General features: G+C 44.7%; 1 protein-coding gene across 1 annotated transcript in view; it reads right to left on the reverse strand.

Moving 5' to 3' along the window:
• Window positions 1–11,527: 11,527 nt before the first annotated feature.
• The window catches only part of SNTA1 (syntrophin alpha 1), a 60,947-nt gene continuing 47,376 nt past the window's right edge, over window positions 11,528–25,098 (reverse strand). Inside the window, exons 3-8 of the mRNA XM_028734875.2 lie at window positions 24,106–24,301; window positions 23,082–23,289; window positions 18,362–18,492; window positions 15,554–15,750; window positions 14,372–14,559; window positions 11,528–12,632 (exon numbers count right to left, since the gene is read on the reverse strand). Coding sequence (XP_028590708.2) covers window positions 12,540–12,632; window positions 14,372–14,559; window positions 15,554–15,750; window positions 18,362–18,492; window positions 23,082–23,289; window positions 24,106–24,301 — 1,013 coding nt within the window. The 3' untranslated portion in view covers window positions 11,528–12,539. The remainder of the gene's footprint in view (window positions 12,633–14,371; window positions 14,560–15,553; window positions 15,751–18,361; window positions 18,493–23,081; window positions 23,290–24,105; window positions 24,302–25,098) is intronic.

Raw genomic sequence — 25,098 nt, forward strand, 5'->3', positions numbered from 1 at the left:
ATAAATATGTAAGTCACCTTTAAATCTATGAAATTCATGCTATTATAATGGTTTTAAGATACATAATAGCATCAGCAACCAGTCTTGTCCCTCACCCCACTTCATCTTGCACCTGGTGTTTCTACATTTGCTGCAACACCCTTGCTATGTTACTGATACCGAGCTACATGAATTAATGGCCAGAATCTGTCTCAAAGCAGTTTCCTCTGTGTCACTGAGTCCAGACTGGGATCTAGGGCTTAATCTATGCATCCAAGTCCCACCCCAATAACCTGCAAAATCGGGCTGCAAAACGATAACCTTTTTGGAGACGAATTGTAGCTAACTAATGGCATGGAGAAAGTGTGTGTGTGGGGGGGGAATTCTCCCTCACAACACTAAAACCTGTGGACATTCACTGAAGCTGAAAGTTGGAAGGACAGATAAAAGAAAGTACTTCTTCATTTCCTTACATAGCTAAACAGTGAACTTGCTCCTGCAGGGGGGCAGTGATGGCCACAAACTTTGAAAAAGGACCGGGAATAAATTCATTATTATTATTATTTACTTATTCAATTTATATTACTACCCTTTATCAGAAGGACCAGTGGTGTACAACATTAAAAACACATTACAGAACATCAGCGATTAAAAACATAATGCAAAATCGTGGAGGGTAAAGGCTATCGGTGGCTACTAGCCATTGTGGCTATGCTCTGAGGCAATAGGCTTCTGAATTCCAGTTGCCAGAAACCTCAGAAACCTCTTGTGGTTGGCTCCTGTTTGTGGGTTTCCCCGTAGGCAACTGAGCAGCCACTCTCTGAAGAGGATGCCGGCCTTGATGGGTCATTGGCCTGATCCAGCACAGCTCTTCTTCCTTTCACAATAAAACATTTCAAAAGGAAGGAGAGAACTGTTCGTTTTCAGGGAGAGAGCTGTTTTTCAGATCTAATGTGAAACCTTGTTTTACAGAAACACAGAGAATGATACCTTGGCTTCTCTGGCTCCCGTAAATTTAAAGAAGGAAATGCTCTGCCTAGTGCTATAATGCCATTGCCCCTGTAATATCAGCCGCACTTTACACTAATCAAATGCAATCTCCATGTCCTCAGCAGCGGAGATGCGATATCTTGGATACCTCGGTGTGCCAGTAATTCCAGATGAATATTGACTGTTTAATGACAGCCACTCCAGTACAAATATCAACTGATATTATTCAGTCAGATACAGATGATTGAATAGGGATGACATACATGTTACTCAGCAAATGAATTATTTGGCGCTTCCTTCCCCCCATTGTGTGCTGCCTGCTAGGAAATTTTCATTTGGTCTCCCTAACTTGAGAACCAATTGTAAATGTCAGGCCTAAATGCTCAGATTTAAGTGTTAGGTTGTCTTGTTTGATTACAGAAGTAAAAGGTCACAAATGACTAATGAAAAGTACAAGTGATATTGCCAGGGTAATGCTGTACTGCTGCAGTAAGCAAACAGCCCAGGACAACCTTATCAGAGATTTCATTGTCTCTTTCTCTGAGGGCCTGCCATAGGCACTTTGCTGCCCTCCAGTGCCCACCACAGCCATTGCACCCATACTGTTAGGAACAGAATTTGTCTCCAGTTAGTGGCATGGCTAAGAATTTTTAGACCCTGGGCTTAATGATATTGCAGAGCCTTCCCCTCTCCCCTTTAAATGCCAATGGGCATGACTTCACATACTTCAACATAGGGTAAGATAACCCTGATGCATTTGGGGGTCGTTCTGCTGTGTGGGCCCTGGACTTCTGCATCAAAGTCCTGACCTGACAATGTCCAGAACAATCTCCAGTCTAGGGCTCTGCACACATTCTTCTCACCATGCCAGACTTCCTGGTAACCCCTATTAATTTCTAAAAAGGGGGGAACAGAACAGGAGTCTGCCTGGGAGCTACATCGCTAGGATATCCTGTTGCACAAGCCTAAATATGTGTATTTTGTTCCTGTTTAGTCGTTTAGTCGTGTCCGACTCTTCGTGACCCCATGGACCCCAGAGCATGCCAGGCACTCCTGTCTTCCACTGCCTCCCACAGTTTGGTCAAACTCATGCTGGTAGCTTTGAGAACACTATCCAACCATCTCGCCCTCTGTCGTCCCCTTCTCCTTGTGCCCTCCATCTTTCCCAACATCAGGGTCTTTTCCGGGGAGTCTTCTCTTCTCATGAGGTGGCCAAAGTATATTGGAGCCTCAGCTTCACGATCTGTCCTTCCAGTGAGCACTCAGGGCTGAATTCCTTCAGAATGGATAGGTTTGATCAGTGCTATGTGTATAGCACTGTTATTAGACACCTTGGGTTTTTTTTTCCAAGAGAAGACATTTTTACTTACACACACACACACACACACACACACACACACACACACACACACCATAGTAGGTACATTGTCAGAGATTTTTATTATTATTATATTTAGTTGAACCATTCCAAAAATGAATCCTGGTACTAAAATTAGGCTCCAGTACTAAATTCTGAAACTGATTAAGGTTTTGTCCTCCCCAGTCTGATGACACCCAGATGTCATGAGTGCACCAGGCTAGGGAAGGCTGGATCAAGACCTGGTGGTCCTCTTCCCCTCTTCACTCCTGAATCTCCGTTCACTCCTCCAGTTGATCACCCCTGCCATGACCTTCCTAGGAAGCTGCTTTAGACATGATCAGACCACTGGTTCATCTTGCCTGCTGTGGTCTACTCTGCCTGGCACCAGAACGTCATGGTCAAATGTATCCCATTTACTTCTTTGCATTGCAGACACAGAGTGAAATCTACTGTCCTTCCTGAGTGACTTAATTTTGGCTCTTGTTCTTTGGCATTTAACCTTATGCCTCAACACGGCATTTCTCTCTGGTTTTAAAAGGTCAGAAACTACATAATGACATACATAATGTAGCAACATTTTACCAGTAGAGAAGTAGAACATCCTCTTACTTTCTTAACATGTATCATGATGGTTGTTAATTTCCGCAACCCTCTTTTTAGTGTACCAAGTGCTGTGAACAGACCTTCATTTCCTCCAACAGGGCAAACTGGGGTTTCCTGGGGGGCAGGTGGGTGCATAGAGAATTTATTCCATTTTTTTTTCTTTTCACTGCTATGGCCTCCAAAGGGGATAGCCACCAGTGAGTTTTGGGTTTCAATACAGTGGTACCTTGGGTTAAGAACTTAAATTTGTTTTGGAGGTCCGTTCTTAACCTGAAACTGTTCTTAACCTGAGGTACCACTTTAGCTAATGGGGCCTCCCGCTGCTGCCGCGCCGCCGCCGCTGCGAGATTTCTGTTCTCATCCTGAAGCAAAGTTCTTAACCCAAGGTACTATTTCTGGGTTAGCGGAGTCTGTAACCCGAGGTACCACTGTATATCTTCTTCTTTTTTTGCATACCTTATATAGTGATTTCCTTATAATATGGTTCAGGATGCCTCTATGAATTTTAACTTTCTCATATTCCAGGTATGCATGCCACCCAAAACAGTTATCAAAACCTTCCAAATCTAGTAAATCTGAGTTCTGCAGTGACATCCAATCCTTTAACCAATATAAGCAAGCCAATTTGTAATAAGGTTTCAGGTCTGGCAGTGCGAGGATAAATTATTTGAATATCTCAAACTGGCAAAAATGACAGAGACAATTAGGAGACAGCCAAACCAAAAGTTCAAAAAGGAGTGGAAAATTTATAAAGAATATTAAAAAAAACAGTGCCCTCAAGTTAAAACCTGGACATGCTTTGATTAATTTTCACAAACCACAATATGGATTATAAGTATAGTATTCAGATAACAGAAGAAATGGCAAAATGATTAAAGAAGCAGTTTATTAAATAGATAAGACAGACCTGCTTTGAGGAAGGTGGAAGTCTATTGGGGAAGATAAGGAATTGGGAATTAAGAACATGGTGGCATAAGTTTTTTTGTAAGAACATGTATGTATGTATGTATGTATGTATGTAGTTTTATCATTTTTGTTAATTTCTTGTATGTGTTTGTTAAGTAAGAAAACTAATAAAAAGCATATTAAACAAACAAAAAAAAACCCAAAAAACGCCGGCTCCCTTGGCCTGCAAGTGAGATGAGCGCCCCAACCCCATAGTCACCTTTACCTTTACCTTTTATTAACCTTGTCACACACACCCAAATATCAGCAGAATGTTGGTTCCTTAAATTCTCCTACAAAATGCAACTTTCGGGGTGGAAGATATCAATATCTTTACACTGAAACAGAAGTCTGTTACAGCCAATATTGCCCTGTGAGAGCAGGAAGACCAACTTAGAGGATAAACAGGAGATGACAGAGACATAAGAAGCCTTTTCTCTCTGGTTAAGAGAATTCACAGTAGCTGCAATCTTGCTTTCACTTGGCCCATGACACTAAATAAGGAAAGTTTCCCTGTGTGGTGGCATCACGGGTGTTTCCAAAGGAGGTTCTGTGTTGTTCTCAAAAAAAGAAAATAAAGGAACAGATAAAAGAGATGGGGGTTCTGAGGGAGAATTATTCAGTGCCAGGAGCCACACAAAACCACCACAGAATAAGTACCTCTTCTGATTAAAATTACTGACTAGTGGAAGAGTTTTGTGAAAAAGAAGCTTGTTTCTTTCATGTTACTTAGCATTTTATCCTGTTCTCAAAAACCAGTGAGCTAAAATCAAGTGGGCGGAGGAAGTTGAAAGGAGGCCAATTTCCCTGTATCCCCAAGTTACAGTATAGCTCTTTCTCTCAGATGCCTGCCAGGAGGTCTCACCGCGTGCCAACGTGCAGCGTTTTCATGCTATTTAACTAGCAGAGCCAACAGTGGCTCTATACGCCCCATACATTTGAAGCACCCCCACAAAGAATCTTGGAAAACATAGCTTGTTAAGGGTGCTGTGAATTGTAGGTCTGTGAGGACTAAACAAACAGTTCCCATGTTTCTATTTTTTATCTGGTGGAGGGTCTTAATTATTATTATTTTAACTTTTTATTCTGCCCTTCATCAGTTTACAAGATAAAAATACAAGATAAAAGCACAAAAAATAGAAACAAAACAATGCCCATGTTTAGGAATGGAATGGACCACATTTGTGAGCATGAGGGACAGTTTTGGAATTGAGCCTTTTCTGGTTTTGTCTTGCTTAGCAATAGATTCTCGTGCTCCCTCTTGCTTCACCAAGCAGTGAGAAGTTTCAGGTGCACATGCTTTATCCAGACTTGACTTCCATTTGTCACTTTTGCAGTATTTCCATTTATTTACAAATATACTGGTTGGGCATAGGTGGAGGCTCACCAGAAGCACATCAACAGACAGGCTTGTAAGTCTGCTGCTCCCACAGCGGCAAATCTCTTGTCTAGGGAGATAGATTGCCTGCTCTCCCAATCCTGCTAACTTACGGCAGGGATGGGCACCACACAGGCCTCGGCCACTTTTCCTGTAAGCGGCAGAGCCTATAGGGAACGAGGGCTGGAGGGCAGCAGGGAGAGCTGAGCCAGGCGGAGTAGGTGAAGGCAAGAGAAAATGCCCTCTGCCAGTGATCAGTTTGGACTTCTGGCAATAATGATCTGTCCCTCCCTTGGTAGCCTGCTGTGGAGGGAGTTTCAGGGCAAGGGGGGGGGGAGATAAAGGGTGGCAGAGAGAAAAGGGGATGGCCACCCCCTCTTTGAATAGCGCTGTTATTTTATAGGTATCTTTGGCTTTTGCATGTTTTCTATTTATTCATGAATTTGTTGTTTTATCTTCTGTTATGCATTGTCCTGGACACCTTTTGAGGAAACCCAGCCAGATGGGAGGCGTGTAAATAATAATTCTTATTCTTATTATCAAGGCAGTCCATCAACAATAATATGCACAGATCTCTCTGGCTGGATCAAGGTGACTGGGCATGATCAAAGCTAAGTCCATTTACTCGGATGAAGTCTTACCTCAGCTTAACTCTTTCCCATTGAAAATAATGGGACCTGAAGCATTTGGTTTCGGCCGAATTGTTTCAGTGACTGCATTCCAGCTGCGTGTCAGACCAGTGGCCCCCAAATGGGAATGTGCCTCTCCATACCTACCAGCAGACATTCAGTCATGTTTACTGAGGTCTAGCTAGATGCATCAGCTGTATACACTTGCTGTGACCACAGGGACCTGTGCACAGAACCATGCTGCTGTGTGTAGGTCGCCCTTGAGAACTCCGATGAATGTTAGGTCAACCAGTTCTAAACAACCTCTCCCCCCCCCCCCAGCCTATATTCTCTGAAGTGGAATTGTCGCCCTTTGGAGTAAAATGAAAGCTTGATGTGGATTGGGAGTGATTCTTTTATTGAAATCAGCTTTAAATGATAATAGCAGCGGGGCAGTAACAGGAAGCTAAATTACTATAATAATATTTTTCCTAGAACAGACATGCTTTTGATCAGAGGAAAAACACGCCATCTGTTTCTGAATTACTTTGTTGTATTGATTTAACAGTTAGTAAGTTTGGGGTTGTTGGGTGGTGGGTTTTTTTTTTTTGCCAATCCATATTAGCCAGGCTTTCTGGGAATGTGACATGTGCGTGTGGTAAATCATAGGGCCGCTCTTAATCTTGAAATAAGATTGCTGCCGTGGCTAGTAATGAAGGTGAGCTGAACCAATCTTCTGGCCCAGTTGTTCTCCCTCAAATGGGATCCTGTTTTCACCCTCCTCATTCCCCCCCCCCCAAGAAATGACTCTGATTCCTCTAGAAACATGAACATCCACTTCACTTTGATGGTCACGGCTAATGTAAAACTGGAACCACTGGGGGAGATGGTTCTAAAGTGAAATGGTGAGGACTTTTCAAATAATAAATCTTCTGTTTTACTCGACATCCTAGAAGCTGATATTTCTCTGCAGTGACGGTATTTCTTACTACACTTGTGTCCTGCCTTGGAATTCAAGCCAGCATGTAGAAGGTTTCCAGGATGGTAGTCAACTAATTTTACCTAGAGCAGCTTCATTGAAATAAATGAACATGACTAAGTTAGGTCCATTCATTTCAATAGGTCAACTCTGGAGTAAAACTTAGTTGAATAGCACCCTTAGTCTCCCAGCCAGGCAATGACCAGACCTAAATCTTAACTTCAGCAATGTTGCTTCATCGTGGGCCTTCATACCCATAGCCCTTGCTCCCTGGGTAGTGTACACTTTGTAATTAATAATAATAATAGCACCCCAAGAGCATGACTAATAATCTAGAATAATGGGAGCTGTAGTACAACATCATTTGGAGGACATGTCCCCCAAACCTAAGCTATGGGTTTGTAATTAATAATAATAATAGCACCCCAAGAGCATGACTAATAATCTAGAATAATGGGAGCTGTAGTACAACATCATTTGGAGGACCACATGTCCCCCAAACCTAAGCTATGGGTTACTGTTGAAATCACCCATGGCTCAGCCACACTTCTGCTTGTGCCATGCCTAGAAAGCATGGATCTGAGCAGTTCTCCACTTGTCCCATGCTTTCTAGGCACAATTCTGAGTGGTTTTGCCTTTGTCCTGCTGCTTTCCCCTGGAAAACCCACTCTTTAGAGCTAAATTGGAACAAACAGAAACCCAATTGCCATTTGTTCCAATTCAGCGATAAACTGTGGGTTTTCCTGGAAGGAAGAGTCGGGGTGATTGGAGGGGTGGATTGGAGCATCTTCTCTTGCAGATTGGTGTAGACATTACAGAAAACTCTTCCAGGTCAATATCAGGCCATCTGTCTGAAAGTCGTGCTGAGAATGCTTCCATCCATGCGCACACTTTGCAGATGCACTCACTGACTGCGCAGTGCCGCACATTCTGATTTACACACCGGCCTGATAGTTGTTGTTTTTTTAACACAGCCACACACACTTTTGCAGAAGAAAAACGGCAAATGCTCTCGGTTCTTCTTGTTGTTACTACTCTTAACATTGTTTTTGTGAGAGGCTTGTGCAATCAGCACCATCTAATAGTTTTTCAGAGTATAGAAATGGCATTACCATGACAACCGCTAACCAGCAATTGCGTCAGCCAAGGGGAAAGAGAATACATTTGCTGCAGAATCAATTTATTACTGTTGCTCAAGAGTGCCATTCTTTATATATTTAGAATACCTGGCACTTGGGATGAGATTGTATCTGAGCTAATGGTTTGCATACGTAAAAAACGAACATTTCTCCCCAGATAATGGGAGCCTTTGTCTTCCTAATGAGTCGTGACTCTCCCTCTCTTCTCCAATGATGACTGAGAGCATGGATACAAACACAGGGGCCTACCTGTATGGCACGACTACTTACAACTACGTAGCATTGCTTTTCTATTGAGCTTTTAGCTTTTATATATAAACACAGAGGAGCAGTGGTCCAGGATGACAAGAGGGTTGAAGACCTGCTATCGTTTCTGCAGCAGGATCCCGAACTCCAGGGCCCTAGAACCACCCAGTCAGCATGAAAGGGGAGCTTTTCAGCCACTGAGAAGTCTTCATACCCTTTGGGCTGATTGGAGCCAATCAGAGTGAAAGGTAAGCCAGCCTCTCAGGATTGGCTCCTGGGGTTCTTGTATAATCTTAGAAGAGGATGTGACCGGGGGGGGGGGCATGTCTGTCACGAGGGGACCCTGGACATCTGAATTTGCCACCACACTACTGTATACACAAGCCACAACAGAAAAGGCTCGCCGGTTCCACATCCAGTTCTGCATTAAGTCTTCCCAAGGGGAAACTGACAATAGGAATGGCTTGAGTTTTGGCATTAAGTTCAAGTCTTAATTCCACACTTAACTCCTGTTCTTTGGAATGAAGGGCAGAGATGTTGCCTTGAATATATATATATATATATATATATAGAGAGAGAGAGAGAGAGAGAGAGAGAGTAGCCCATGTATTGGGAGTCTTAATTCGTAACTGAGATTTGTATGCACAACCACAGTTTGCAGTCTGGCACTTCAGTGCAAAGTCATAAGGCTGGAGTAATTTTAATGCAGAATCAACCGCTTTCTCTTGTAGGCATTCTTCAGTTATACAGGTGTACAGTGGTACCTTGGGTTAAGTACTTAATTCGTTCCGGAGGTCCGTTCTTAACCTGAAACTGTTCTTAACCTGAAGCACCACTTTAGCTAATGGGGCCTCCCACTCAGTGGTGTAGCGTGGGGGGTGCAGGGGGGGGCCGGCCACACCGGGCGCAACATCTGGGGTTAGGGCAAATCCACGGGTTAGGGGGCGCAAATTACTTGCCTTGCCCCGGGTGCTGACAACCCATGCTACGCCACTGCTCCCACTGCCACCACGCCGCCGGAGCACTATTTCTGTTCTCATCTGTTCTCATTAAAGTTCTTAACCCGAGGTACTATTTCTGGGTTAGCGGAGTCTGTAACCTGAAGCGTCTGTAACCTGAAGCATATGTAACCCGAGGTACCACTGTATGCTGCATTGAAAGAAAAGTGTGGGGTATTGTCAAAATTCTGCACTAAAGTAACCCAAATGCAGTAAAAGTTTAATTCTGCAAACCTATACAAATTACCCCACTTTTCTTTTTTTCCAGATTTGGTCCCTGCTTGACATTGTTTCTCCTAGAGAGGAGCAAGAACCTAGCAGACACCCAAACCTTAAGGTTAATACTACGGTGACAGGTACCCAGCCTAGGCATCTGCTGTGAGGAGACTGGTAGCAAGGGGTGCTTCCTCTCACCACTTCTCGGGTCATTTGTGAAGAAGGTCTTGCTCCGTTCAGGTGGGTGAGTAAACGACCAATGATGGCACACTAGGCAGCAGGCAAAAGTACAAATCAAAATTAATAGGCGAGACCAGCCAACTCGCAGCCCCCTGCCTTGAGCATCAAAGGAAGCACTGCCATTCTGGAAAGGACTCATCAACCTCTGAAGTTGTCATCTTCTCCCTGGCAGGTTTCTGCAGTCTCCTTATGAGAGAAATCTGGGGTCAGGCATGGAAACAGCTGGACCACTTGATGCCAGGAAAAGACAGATTAAGGCAATGCCTGTGATTTAAGGATCTCAGGCTGCTTGTTCTTAACACCACACACACACACACACACACACACACACACACACACACTTCACCAAGATGTTCTTTCCAGGGAACACACCGATGCGTGTATCTCTTCCACAAAATATTTATGCACACACATGGCAAGACTGCACAAGTAATCTCTATTATCCCGTCAGCTGAAGTTGCTGTCATAGCTGCAATATGATATAATCTAATCATTGTTTATTTAGCCACAATAATCCATTTGTTGCAGTGTTGTTTGGGCTCTGGTGAATGTTAATGTTATGCGGGAAGTTTAATAGTAGGAACTGTAAGCATGTAAATCGCATTGTTGCATGCAGAAAACCCCAGACACGATCCCTGGTGCCATTTCCCGTTCAAAGGATCTCAGGCAGAAGAGCTGGGGCGGCGGGGAGAGAGAGAGAATGAAATCTGAGGGCCAAACTAAATAAGACAAACAATCCAGCACAGAATCTCCTTTAAAAACAAAAGTGCTGCTGCGGGGGCAACTGGAATGAGATTAAAGCCCTAGTGCTTGTTTTGGCTAGCTAAGGTCTTCTGCTGCATCCACTCAGCCTGCTAGTTGCCTGTTTTGGAGCTGTGTGAAGAGGCTTTTCCCTGGGTGTACGGCTCTTCTACATGAGATGATATTCTGGACCAATCAAAACTTCCCCTCAAATGGAGGGTGGGGGCTGAAGTACTTCATGCTTCATGTGTGAGCGCTTGGAGGGGCCTGGCCAGAGCACTATGGCAAAAAAACCCCATCTGCTTTCAAATTGTGAGTGGGTTTGTGTCAACCCTACTTTCTTCTGAACCTGGTGAAAAGTTGTTTGAACTTGCATTCTGAATTCCTCAAGGCAGCATTTATTTTCAGGGTAGGGAATTCTTATTTGATGCCCTTCTGCTACAATAAATGTCCTTTCTCTTGCTTAGGTTTTGCAGTGAGCAAATTCTCCCTGCTCACCTAATAGGAGTGCTGGTGAGAAGCTGGCTGGCGTTCCCTGAAATGCTTTTGGAGTGTTCTGCATTATGATGTGGACTGTTTCACGATGAGCAAGGCCACGTAGCGAGGCAGTCGCTGGCAGTAGCACCTTCTTGTCCCTCCCGCTGTTCCCTTCAGCAGAAACGAACACCTCTGAAATGTCTGTATGCGTGCAAGAAGCATAGGTTGCGTTAAGAGTCATGTAAGTGGCAAGCATCACAGCTTGTTTTGGAATGATACGTGTAAGGTATGTGTCATGCTGTGTTGGGGAGGTATACCAATTACTGAATTCCCATATCCCGCCCCCCGCAAAAAGTTTTTAAGAAATGAATTAAGAGCAGATAAGATGAGCAAAGAGCGAAAGTCATGTAGGCAGTTTTACCGGAGCCAAACATTACTGAACAACAGGACTCTGATTAGTTGATAATAGTCATGTATACAGGAAGCAGCCAGAAAGCTATGCCAATTAAAATTAAACTGAGATGAGAAAGCCACTGTTGTGTCAAAAATTGGTAAATTTCAGGCTTGGTGGGCAACGCCAAATGTTGTTTTCAATTCAGATAGGGAAACAAACTCTGCTTTAGTCATCTTTAGTAATCTGTATTTATTTTCGCAAAAGGAAAACAAAATAATAAAGATAATTCCATGCATGATTTTGCAGCTCATAAAACTAATTGCTTCCCCCGCTCAAGAGCACCTCCGGTTAAAACATATGTCCGACAAACAAAAATCGAGGTGTCAAGAGTTAGCAAACCAAACCAATAAAGAATAAAAATCATCTTCCTGATCTTTTTCAACTTGAGCATCTCTTTTAAAATTATGGCTTCTGTAACTTTTCCCCAAAGTTTGGATAAATCGGCAAATACATGTAGCCATATTTCAGCTTATGCCGGCTGCATGTCAGACAATGGCTTAAGTGTGTCCCGTCCCCCCCCCCCCGATTATATGTGTTACAGGTAATGAAGAGATCTGGCTTAATCTACCACATTTTCAACTCAACCCCTATGCATGTTTACTCTGGAGTAAGTCCCACTACATTGAATAGGTCTTACTCCCACGCAGATGTGCACAGCATTGCAGTCTTGAGTGTAAAATGGTCGTGACAAACGCAGAGCAAACAACACTGTAAGCATCCCTTTATGGTTCATAAACTGAGCTATATAAATATAAAACCTTGATACAAACATTTTTTTAATATATATATATATATATATAAAATATCATCTTCAAGGCACTAATGTGATGGCAGAACTGGGTTGGTATGACATCTTCAGCAGTCTCATATTTTCCAAGCTTGTGGTGGTTTTTCTTTCTTTCTTTTTCTAGGAACATCATGTGCTGATGGGCAACTTTACAGGAGCATTTTTATTGCATGGGCTGTCCATCCTGGGACTTGGGTGCCAAGGCAGTTGCCTGTCCGTGAGTTTCCATCAGTTGTCCGGGAAGTCTACTGGCTTCCTTTGGCTTTGGATGCATGACAACCTTTGTCCTTGTTCCAGTCTGTAATGGCGTTCTTAAAAATGTGCTTTGGCCATGAAGGCATAGCCGTAGTGCATAGATCACGTGGAGTCTTGCCTCTCTCCAGATTCTGCCCTGTGTCCCTATGCCAGCAACCCCAGCCGGGTCACTTTGGCAGAGAGGAATGAGTGGATGATGAAGACAATGGTTTTGGGGCAGGAATGAAGATCTAGTTGCTGCAATGAAGGAAGAACATGGACAGTAATGAGGGGCTGGTTCAGAGCATTTCACCATTCTGCATTCCCTAGAAAATCTGATTCTTCGTTACAGCTGGCTGTGCAACAAAGAAGCAATGACTTCAGAATGTAGAAGAACTGGGCAAGTACATTAACCATCCATTGCAGAACCCTTCAGAGAAAAAGTGGCTGCAGCTAGTGTTACAGACCATAGGCTGATATGGTCTCTTCTCCATCGCAGGAGACGGAAACTCAGGATAGATCAGGGATCACAGTGGATGCCTCATCCAAACACTGGGTTCTGGTCAATTAAGTTTTACTCAGAGTAGACCCATTGAAATTAATGGACCTAAGTTAGTCATGCTTATTAATTTCAATGGGATTGCTCTGACTAGGAATAGCACTGGACATAACCCATAATAAAGGGTGCAGCACTGGGAGACAAGTGAATGTGCTATAGGGACAACCTGCCACTGGTGCCAGGAAGATAATAATAATTTAAGACCAAGGACCAATTGAATTATGTGTGATTCTTGCCCATGCTGGTCTTCTCTAAGACTCTGCATACTGTGCAAAATTTCCTTAAGAGGATAAAAACCCTAAACTCTAACTCTGTACTTGTGATATATTATGCAAATTAAGTTGTTTGCATATACTTCCTCGCTTTGCATAATTTATTCCACTGCCTTGTTTTTTGATTATTTTTACCAAAACTGAAATAGCAGAAACTGCCACGTCGTAGCACTTTCCTGCCCCAAAAGCAAGACCAAACAAACCCATGCCTGACAATTCTCTGCTTAGTACAAACATACCACTTCCAAAACCCAAGCATACACACAGGGCATGCTGCCACCCTGGGCTGTCACTCTGACCCTCAGCAGCCTTCTGAAAGGCCTAGTAGGGCCATGGGCTTTGCCCATTTGAGTTTAAAATGATGGGTTCAAAGTCCAGGACAGCACATACCCCTTTCAGGGCCTGTAAATTACATTCAAGCAAAGCCCTATTTGCTCTCCTAAGATGGCAAGCCCTGTTTACCACTGTGCTGAGTCTGGACTGTAGCTCAATGGTAGAACATCTGCCTTACGTGTAGAAGGTCTAAGGTTCAATCCTTGACCTCTCCAGGAGAGGTTGGGAGATACCCAACTGAAACCTTGAAGAAAGTGCTGCCAGTCAGTGTGGACAATACTAAGAGAGATGGACCAATGTTCTGGCTCGATACAAGGCAGCCTCTTCTGAATCTAAAGCAGGGCTAGGGAACTTGGGGCCTTCCAGATGTTGGACTCCTAACTCCCATCAGCCCAAGCCAACATAAGCAAAGGCCATGAATAATGAGAGTTGTGGTCCAGCAACATCTGGAGAGATGAGGTTCCCCATCTCTGCTCTAAAGCAACAGGACCCTGCTCTATTCCTCTGAGCCATGCTCTTCTGCCATGCTGCCCCTACTTAAGACTTGTGCCACAGAGACAACCTCTGTGAGCCATTCCTGTCACTTATTTCCCTGAATTCTAAATGCTCATTCTAAAGCCTCAGTTCCCCCCGTGAGATTCTGCAATGTGCAAATAATGGCAATGATTAGTATCAACAGTTTCCCATCAGCCGCTGTCTGGGCAACCCTTATCCAGCTCCAGGAAATACCCCAAGGACACGATACAGCGGGTTCTGCTTCCTACATATTACATCTCACTTGCTTCCCTGAAAACTCATTGGAAGAGCACAGAAAGGCAAGAAAGGGAACTCACAATCTCTCCTTCTGAGCTGCCAAAGTCCAAGTAAAGCATCTTGGCCCCGTCGTCTGAGGACATCTGTAGCCTCTCAAAAGGCTGCTGCAGCAGAATGACTTTGGTGAGGCCTGGCTCCAGGGTGGAGATGGTGAAACCCTTCTCGATGTGAATGGACAACGTGCAGTCTCTCCCGTTCCATGTGCATGCTGGGGACGGGAGGTGGAGAAAGAGAAAAGCCTGAATTGAACTTGGCATTGAACTTTGCTTTCTAGAGAATGGACTGATGCTGAGACACAGAAACCTACTGCAGGTTCTTGCTGGCTATAGGTAAAAAAGGTAAAGGACCCCTGGACGATTAAGTCCAATCAAAGGAGACTATGGGATTGTGGTGCTCATCTCACTTTCAGGCCAAGGGAGCTGGCATTTGTCCACAGACAGCTTTCTGGGTCATGTGGCCAGCATGACTAAACCGCTTCTGGTGCAACAGAACACTGTGACGGAAACCAGAGCACATGAAAATGCTGTTTACCTTCCCACCGCGGCGGTACCTATTTATCTACTTGCACTGGTATGCTTTCAAACTGCCAGGTTGGCAGGAGCTGGGACAGAGCAATGGGAGCTCAACCCATCTCAGGGATTTGAACCACCGACCTGATCGACAAGCCCAAGAGGCTCTGTGGTTTAGACAACAGCACCACCCGCATCCCTTGCTGGCTATAATCATTTGGGAGTAGCATATAGAGAGACCAGAAAGTGCCCCCCCCCAGCTCTTCATAATCAAGGCAAAGATCTGTCATCTAAGCTACTCTCCCGTTATTCAAGGGTAAATAAACTATCCAGCAGCTAGTTCACATATGCTGAGCTTAGAAGTGGCAGTAATGCTGGGATAACTGAAGAAGCGTGCATGCACACGAAAGTGCATACCAATAACTAACTTAGTTGGTCTCTAAGGTGCTACTGGAAGGAATTTTTTTATTTTGCTGGGATAACAGTCTCCTATCCTAACCCAGTTTACCCAGTCATGCCTTGGGGTGCTGGACTAAAGAGTAGGTTCTCTCCAAAGAAGCCCTGGTTCTAGGTCAGTCTACAATGCAGGACTGGCAAGTTGGAGAACCCCCCAAGCAAATGGGGCCATGGACTCATTCCCGTTCCTCGGAAAGCCTCAAGTCCCCATGTGCGAAGCTCCACCTGCTTCCTGACCTGTCGACACTTCCTGGACACACTCAGCAGCGTTGTGGCAACCATCTACCAGCATCCTTGTCCACGTGGCCAGGTCCCGGTGTGTCTCCACGCTAAACAGGTGCGTCTCTACGCCTTTCTTGGTTCCGGTCCGCAAAGCAAACGAGAGCTCTGAGTCGTAGAGGAGAGAACCCTTGGATGGGCCAGAATGCACAAGCCTGTAGGGATTGGGTCAGAAAGGGCCTTTCAGCGCAACAAACTCTTTCCATGGTCAGATTACCAGTTAGCCAATACTGCAGCCTGGGGCTAGGCTAATGCACGGCGAGCAATCGAGTGTGCATTTTATGAGACACAGCAGAAGTCTAAATATACCAAGAGGTCGTGTGGTAGCTTGAAGTCCAATACATTTTATTGTCCCAAAGGTTAATGCAAAGGTGGGAAACCCATCAGCCTCCAGGTGTTGTTAGACTACAACTCCCATCATCTCTGACGTTAGTTATGGTGTCTGGCGCTGGTGGGAGCTGAAGTCAGTGCCAATTAGCTGAGTGGTGGTAACTCCAAGCTTGGCTGGTCACTTCAAAGGAAAAACTGGCAACTTGACTTTCTAGTGAGATCAAGGGATTCGTCAGATGGGTGGACCCCTCCTAGGTGTCAAAATGGACCACAGAAGGGTGGAGGAATCCAGGATCTGCATCCCCACCCTTGCATTAAAGGCACAGGACAAAGCTTCATCCCATACGGAGTCTGGAAACCCAAATCCAGATTTCCCCATAGGAATTCTTACATGCATGTTTGCTTTCAAGCTGCTGCATTATAACCTGGTCAACGCCTGCATTACCTGCGACTGTATACTGTCAATATCCTGTCAACCCATGGACTTGTGCTGGATTACAGGGCTGCTTCACATATGGCACTTTTTAAAGATACGCATGTGAGAGGTTTTTGTGTGCGCATCTTGAAGGCAAGTGCGATTGGCCCTCTATTTAATGTACACTCGGTGGCAAAGCCTCGCTTTTATTTTGGTTTCTTGTTCTGTCACTAGAACAGTTGTGTGACATAATGGCCACTAGAGGTCACCCGAATAACATCTGTAACTCAGCTGCACCATCAACTGCCCAGAAACACCATCCATGGAGCAAAGCATATCTTCTGAAACCCATCCCTCTCCCTCTCTCCCTCCACCCCCTCTTACACACACACACACACACACACACACACACACACAGGCCTATCAAAAAAAGGCAAAATCCTTTCTTTAATATATTTCTGTTGACTGGTAATTTGTATTTCAGACCCTAAACACAAGGGGGCAGCAGAACCATAGAAATGCTTCAAACAGAAGGAACACCCCATCTCCAGTTTCTTAAACGTCGTTTTTTAAAAACCAACCAAACCATTCCATGAGTGGTGGCTGCATATTATTTTTGGTATACAAAGGCATACAAACGATTCTTCAGATGGAACCACAGGGTAGGACAGAGCCCTGACCCTTCTCCCTGAGTAAGATCACTCATATATTCTTCACTTTGACTAACATACACAAACTCAGATTAGGGAGTGCTACTAAGCAAGAGTAAGGAAACTTTCTGACAAGGAAAGAGGGCTTGACAGAGGGAGTCAGTCCACAAATGGCAAGGGGAGAAAAAACTAGAGTCACTCGCCAGGCACCAGGATCTCTTCATTTTTAGCTGTATCATTCCTAGGCTGCATTCACACCTCAGTTTGTTCCATTTCCCCGACGTTTCCCTAACTGTTGATTTCCACACTACATTTGAGTTTGTCGTATGACGCAAAAGCCATCAAGAAAACGAATGGAATGTAGCACATGTTTACTGCTCATTTCTGTGTTATTTGATTACAGGGGGGGGGGGGAATTGAAGCCCCCTTAACTTGGGAAATCATGGGGGTAATCGGGGGGGGGGGTATTCATTTGGTTTTGTTTCCATTCCGTAGCCTGTGTTTTCTAGATTGCATTTTTATGTTGCGAACCGCCCTGAGATGAAGGGTGGTATACAAATTAATAATAACACTAATAAATAAGTAAAGTGACAAATTTTGGGGTGGTATATTAGCATACAGTTCCTTCCTGCTGCTTTCATGAGGGAATCTATGGGGGAACAGAAGCACGCATGTGCGGAAATGGGTGAAATTTAGCACGGTAATATTGGTGGAAAAGCCACAGTTCCATTAACCCAACAGGTACTGCAACATGGGCGGAACATTAGAAAACAGGACAGAAGCACAAGCATTATCAGCAGGAAAACTAACACAATTTTGCCCTGGTCTGAATGCACCCCTAAAGTGTTTGAAGTGCTCCCCTACTGTTTTGGTCAACCATCAGCGCCAGACAGCATGGTCAATGCTCAGGGATGAGGAGAACACCAGGTTGGGGAAGGGATGGCATGCGACAATTTGGGAAGGAAAGGACAACCCCTTAAATGGAGATGTTTTCAAAACGTTGGAATTAGTACAGCCTTTATATGACTGCTTGCTCCTGAATCCATCCATAAGAAATGGGAAGGGACCACTCTTTTAACCATCATAACCGAGTGAAGAGAAGATTGTTTACTGCATCCAAGCTCTCTCTTCGCTGGGGAGCTCTATTTGTAGTGACACAGTCCAAGCAGTGACAGAGAGAGGACCAGAGACTACGCAAGAGAAAGAGGGGTATCGAGTTAAGGAGGGTGACATCCCTGGAGCCTGGTCTTTGTAACCCAGCTACTCAGAAAGAAGCTTTCACAAACTCCAGCAAATCAAGTTCTGAACAGGAAAGCAGAGCAACATGCGAGCAGAGCAACATGCGTGTTCCAAAACTGCGGCTTGCATTACCTGGTGGCGATGAGAGGGAAACTGTGCGTTGGCTTATTCAGGGCCTCTCTGCTTTGCGGAAGGCTGCTATAGAAGAGAAGTTCCTTCTCAGTGAGGAGGGCCAGGATATTCTTCGTCCCATCACCGGGAAGCTGAGAACAAAGTAACAGTCACAGAAGCACAGAACAGATGGAAACGCTCAAATTGTCACAGCTAACAGGGGAAGAAGACACACTATAAGCAGGGTAGATGTGTTGTTCTTGGGAATATCTTAATTATGGAGCCAGTGCAGAGAAGGCCCTGTTCTGTACAGTAGCTGATTTATAACACTTGGTGGGCAGATGGAGTCCAGAGCAAAGACGACACCCTAAGAACTTTATTGGGTGTATGTAGGAACAGTTTTGTCCAAGACATGCTAGGCTTATAGGGCAAGGGTGAGGAACCTCTGGCCCTCTAATGTTTTTGGCCCCAACTCCCCAGCAGCCTCAGCCAGCATGGCTAGTGGTCAGGCCTGGTGTAGTGTAAAAACAACTGGAAGGCTACAGGTTCCTCATCCATAATATAGGGCTTTATAAGAAAGATGGGTGGCCTTATCTGCTTCTGGTCTGTGCCACGTTTGCATGTTTTGACCCAATTCTATTCTGTTTCTGCATTAATCTGTGAATTGCTAGCAAAATTGGTATGTAAATGCCTCTTTCAAATCATTTAAACTGCTGAGAACTGCATGACGACATCCAGAGAAGTATGAAATATTGTGGGTAGCCAAGTTCCAATGTGCACATGAGTCCAAGAGGGGCAGAGGACATTTTTCATCAAGATTCATGACGTTTACATTCCGTGAGCATCCCTATAGACACCTGGAAGCTATCAAGCAGACTCTGTAACTGACAGAACACAGTTGTCTATAGTCTTCCAGTGATGTAACCCTCAAATGGAGATGGTTATATGAATACTGTTCGTATACATTCTAGTCAGATTCAGATATTTCCACAGTGGCACATGAACCACTTCTCCATGAGTTCTTCCTTTCCCAGGTAACAGATGTATGCTGAAACCATACACGCAGGGCCTGTCCTGTAGTTCCTTCCTTGCAGGGCCTGTCCTGTAGTTCCAGGGCCTGTCCTGTAGTTCCTTCCTTGAAGGTGGAGCAAGAAATGATCGCATGATGAAGAGCCATATAGTTGACCCAACTCAGGTGGTTTCAACTTACAGACCTTATTGGAAGAAGTCATGGGGAAGCAGCACCTGTGATGTTGTGGTGATATGTGTGGCAGACTCTAACACCTGGGGAGGAGGATAAAATTCAATTTTGGAAGAAAAGCGTTGGGGAAATGTGCCGGATAACAAGGACGTCGGACGAAACCACATAACCTCTGCATAAACACATTAAAACTAAAGCTCAATGAACAACCAACGTAGAACTTCTCTGCAAACCTTGTACAAACAAATCAAGATGGATGCTCAAGAAAGCAAGCTCAGATCAAACTGAGCTACGCTAGGGCAGAGAGGCAAGAGTTGCTCTCCCTTTTGAGAAATGTAAAAGCCGGCTGTTATCCAAACCAAGGCATTCCTGGACCAATGTGCATGTTTATAAAAATGCGTAAGATCGAAGGAGACAGGAGTTTCCGCCTAAATATAAATCAGCTGCGACTTACAAAGGCCAGATGCTCAGCTGGAGCTCTAGAGAAGAGCAGCATTAAGGATCCAGCGGTGGGTGCAGTGGATTACTGTTCAGGGTTTTGATGAAGATGAGATCCTACTCTGCTGCGAAGCGAGTGGGCTCGACTTGGGCGGCTAACGCAGCTCATGCAGATGCCAAGTTGGCCATAGGAAGCTTTCATTACCTAACCATCTATTTGCCATGCAACAGCCATAGTCACAAATGGGTGCCATGTGACCAGGCTGTTAAGTGGCTGTCTGAATCCATTCAGCCACTCGTCCAGCTTGATGAGATGAGAACCCTTAAGGCACTTCTTGGTGCACTGAAAAGTGACAGAAATACTAATCATAGCAGGAAAATTATTATTAGGAAAAGCCACCTACTGATCACTAATCTCCTCTTACACATGTGGAGCAAACAAACAACTGTAAAGTAGGCCGCATGGTCTGGAGAAGGACGGGTGTTTTTGTTTAGCACCGGGAACTACTTCAAAAACAAAAGCATGAGAGGGGGCCACTACTGATTGGTACAGGACAGGTGTCAATCAGCAGTCCATGGATTTGCTTGCCATTCTTATGACAGATTATTGTTCGGGGAACGTAATCCTCTGACACAAATAAGAGAAGCTTTTCTGAGGTGGGCAGGGGACTCTTGATGTATGGATTTAGGAAGGACAAAAAGATAATGTTATAATGCATCTCAGCTTCTTTTCATTCGTTTGCTTTATTTAATTTTCCCATTTTAAGAACAGTTCTTGTTCATTGTGAATTTTCAGTATAATATGGGCTCTTTCCAGGGAGATGGGAAGCTAGGTGCCTTATACGGAGTCAGAAACCAAACCTAGAGGCATTGCAGGAGATATTGGGCGCTCAGCCACCTATAGGCATCTAGTTCTCATTGATCAGGCAAGAGGCCTGAAGAGGGCTCAAATGTTCATGTGACCAAATACAATGAATTCTGCAGGATCCCAAATCAGCCCTGGTAACTACCGTATTTTTTGCTCTATAAGACTCACTTTTTCCCTCCTAAAAAGTAAGGGGAAATGTGTGTGCGTCTTATGGAGCGAATGCAGGCTGCGCAGCTATCCCAGAAACCAGAACAGCAAGAAGGATTGCTGCTTTCACTGCACAGCGATCCCTCTTGCTGTTCTGGCTTCTGAGATTCAGAATATTTTTTTTCTTGTTTTCCTCCTCCCAAAACTAGGTCCATCTTGTGGTCTGGTGTGTCTTATAGAGCGAAAAATACCGTATTTTTCGCTCTATAACACGCTCCCAACCATAACACGCACATAGTTTTTAAAGGAGGAAAACAAGAAAAAAAATATTCTAAACAAAACAGTGGATGTATGATTTTTGTGGTTCATGCTGTGGTCACAGACATGTGATCTGACGGTGAGTTTGGGGTAGGCCAATGCAAAAATCCTGAGGATCCATGTGGATCCATGCTTTGTAACCACGTTTTTGCACCACTGCGGCCCCAGACAACAGTGGGTGCGTGATTTTTTTGGTGCAAGCTGTAGCCATGGACATGCTATGTGATCTGATGGTGAATTTGGGGTGACCCAGTGCAAAAATCCTGAGGATCCATGTGGATCCGTGCTTTGTAACCACGTGAATGAAGGAACTGTCAGTAATGTATGGTATCTCCAATACAGTGATGAAGGAAGGGGGGTGGAAGCTCACACTTGTCCTAGGCAAAGCAGCCAACTCCTATAGGCCTAGGTGCCTTCACCCCCTCCATTAAATATTTGAGGGAGTCATCCTCCCCCCATGCTGATGGGCATTGCCATTCATATAAGGTACCAGTGTGCATGCACTTTGTCTTGAGATCATTGCAGTCTGTGAGATGGGGCTTACCTGTACCTGCCCCCCCCAATATTTTATTGAAGTTGGAAGAGGGAGGGAGGGAGGGAGGGAGGGAGGGAGGGAGGGAGGGAGGGAGGGAAGAGAGATGGAGAGCTCACATTTGTCCTAGGCAAAGCAGCCAACTCCTATGGGCCTAGGTGCCTTCACCCCCCCATTAAATATTTGAGGGAGTCATCCCCCACCCCCCATTGTGGTATGTGAGTGGGGCTTACCTGGCTGTCCCCCCAATATTTTTTGAAGTTGGAAGAGGGAGGGAGGGAGGGAAGGAAGAGAGAGGGGGAGCTCACATTTGTGCAGCTGCCTTGCCTCGAACCGAAGCAAAAAGAGGAGGAGACGCAGGGACACGAGCCTTGTAAGCCGCTTTGTTTGAATTTACCGGTGAGGTGCTGGGGGAGGGACGGAAGGAGATGCCCTCTTTGTCCCTCCTTCCAGCTCATTGTAAAGAAAGCAGAGTAAGAGCCACTTACATGTGTGTAAGGGAGAGCCATAAATCATGCAGACACTGAGAAAGAGAGGCTGTCTCCCTTCTCCCACCTTGGCTTTTACATGCTGCAGGCAGCTCTTGCCGGCTTCCAAGCTGCCTCCCTTCTCCCACCTCGCCAAAAAGCCATAGAGCAGGCAGACAGGAGGGAGAGAGGCTGTCTCCCGACACTCAGCTGTTGCTCAGCTGTTGCTGGCTTCTCAGCGAGCCAAGCGGAGGAAGAGAGGCTGCCGAACAGCCAGCAAGAGTGGCTCCTCCTGCCTGCATTCGCTCCATAACACGCACACACATTTCCCTTTACCTTTTAGGGGGGGGAAACTGAGTGTTATGGTGCGAAAAGTATGGTATGGTAATCCTATGGTCACTTAACTGGGTGTAAATTCCACTGAATTCAGTGGGGCTTACGTCTGAGTAGAGATGTATAGGATTGCCCTGTAGGTCAATAAAAATTACTTTTCCACAGATGTTTTATTAGGAATCCATTTGCACAAGTGGAATAAAATAAGAAAGAGAGCCACTTTGGACAAGTCTCCCTACTTCAAACATTATACAACTCAAACTAGGGAGAGTGTGCAGACTAAGAACATGCACACACTGGCATAATTTGAGATAAGATTTGTTGGCCAAGGACTGCCTCGGGATTGTGTTGCCTTCCTCAAGTTGTGTTTGGTAGCTACAGACATTTATATATATCCCCATGAGCAGTGCAGTTCAAACCAAGAAGATCACCATTACCTGTTCGGTCAGCCAACCAACGTGCTTGATGTCTCTACTTCCTGCAACACCGACTCCAGACTGTGAGGTCCTCAGCTCCTCTTTGACTCTTGGCAGCAGGGCACTGATGTTGCTGTGGATGGCATTGAACCAGGCCTGGGCAGACACCTCATCTTTTGCTCGAAGGAACAAGGGGATCCGTCCATCTGCTGAGCACACTTCCAGGTATCTGCATGAAGAATCTCCCTTAACTTGAGAATGAAACCCTTCTGGCAGCCCAGACACAAACTGTTACATGCAGTTTTGCCTAATACACATTTCTGCAAACATTGCCCCCTATTTCAATGCATTGCAAAATTCAGAGAAGTACGAATTCCAAAGGATGAATGCATTTTGGTGCCGATATTGTTTTGAGAGGTGCAAATTTAGTGGGTTTACAAACCTTTCAATGTGGACTGAAGCAAAGTTGTGCCCTATCCCTAGTTCCAAAGCCTTCAAGGGGATTGTTCTTGTCTACATGGGCTTGCAGTTTCAGGTGTATCTGCGATCAGGACTGGGTGCTCTGCCCTGTCTCTTGGTAGGTGGGGTGGAGTTGACTTAGATCTGCCATGCTATGGCTTCCAAGTCTACTAATGCCCTTGCTTTGGAGACAGTGGTTCTTACATGTGGTCCTACTGAAAGCCATGGCCTTCTTTAGGTCTCATCTTTAGCTCAAGACATTTGCAATGCAGGGTGAACTCACAATATTATATTGATGTAATCCCACTCATTTGACACAGTTAATAGGATTGATCCAGCTCATTCTGAGCATTCAAAGCACTTTAAAATACATCTCAGCAATGCAGAGGGGTACAAATTTAAGCATTCAAAGGAAAAAAGGCTGTGGATGCAAGCTTTCAGAAAGGCGTTCTGTACATTTTATTCCATTTTCCTGCAACCACACAGATCAGTCAAGATTACATGCCGAAGTGCAACTCTGATGTACAAATGCTTTTACATGTGGCATAACACCACTGAGAAAAAGTCAAGGGGATTGCGGCATTACCTGTTTTCTGGATCGCTGGGGAGACATTTCCGTGATATGTAGCACATTTTTAAGGGGATGTTCTTGCCTTCCTTGAGGTCTCGTAGGGAGAGAGCAGGCGAAGCTTGCTTCTGAAAGGCTGGTGAAGAGTCCCAGCTTACAGTTGCACCAGATGAGGAATTTTTAAAATAGGGAGAGATCTCCTTCATGTATTTTACTGGAAAAGAGAAAACCAACACACAGAACGTTCAGGTGTACAATTCCAGGTACTCCTGCAACAGGTTGCTTCAAATCCTGCCGCTCTCCAGTGATCTATAGTCCGGGGATCAACTAAGACAGATTTCACAGGTGCTTCCCAAAACACCCTGTGCGCCTGCCATCAGCAAGGCTTCTTAAGTGAAAGATTCTTCATGAGCTTTTCTTTTGGAAGCTGGAAATCTGAATGTTTTCCTTATCCAGAGTCATTCTTGAACAAGAACAGAATTTGCTCTCCTTTTAAACCACCCTATAGTTATAGGCTGTGCAAGGTGAGAATGTCTTTAATGCAGGTAAGAACACAAAGAACTTTGCGCCTTTTCTATTTGTGGTTTGTGGTGTACCGTTGTATTGCTAGATCATCTGCAAGGGTTCTTAGCACAGAAGAGAAATCAAAATTAAAAGTAATTTCTCACCAATTTCAGGGTGGGTTAAAACAACCACAGCTTCATTTCTTGCCAAGATGAAAAAACAAGACAGTAATTAGAAGAAAAAAAATCCATGCAGATAAGCTTGACATTGAGATTTTTTTTTTAAATCCATCCTTAGCGAGAACCATTTGTTTTCAATTTCTAAACACTTTTCAAAGGCAGCCCGAATGTCTAACACAATGCAGGGCAGAGTTTGAAGTGGCATCTTGAGCACACGTGGCAAGCAAAGATGTCATTGTTCCAAGATGTACGTCAGAAAAGCTTGCAAGTGAACCTGTACCTACACAGCGAAGCTTTTACAGCTCTGCGATGGCATGGTAAATATAGA

The sequence above is a fragment of the Podarcis muralis genome, chromosome 5 (genome assembly GCF_964188315.1).
Source record: "Podarcis muralis chromosome 5, rPodMur119.hap1.1, whole genome shotgun sequence".
NCBI lineage: Eukaryota > Metazoa > Chordata > Lepidosauria > Squamata > Lacertidae > Podarcis > Podarcis muralis.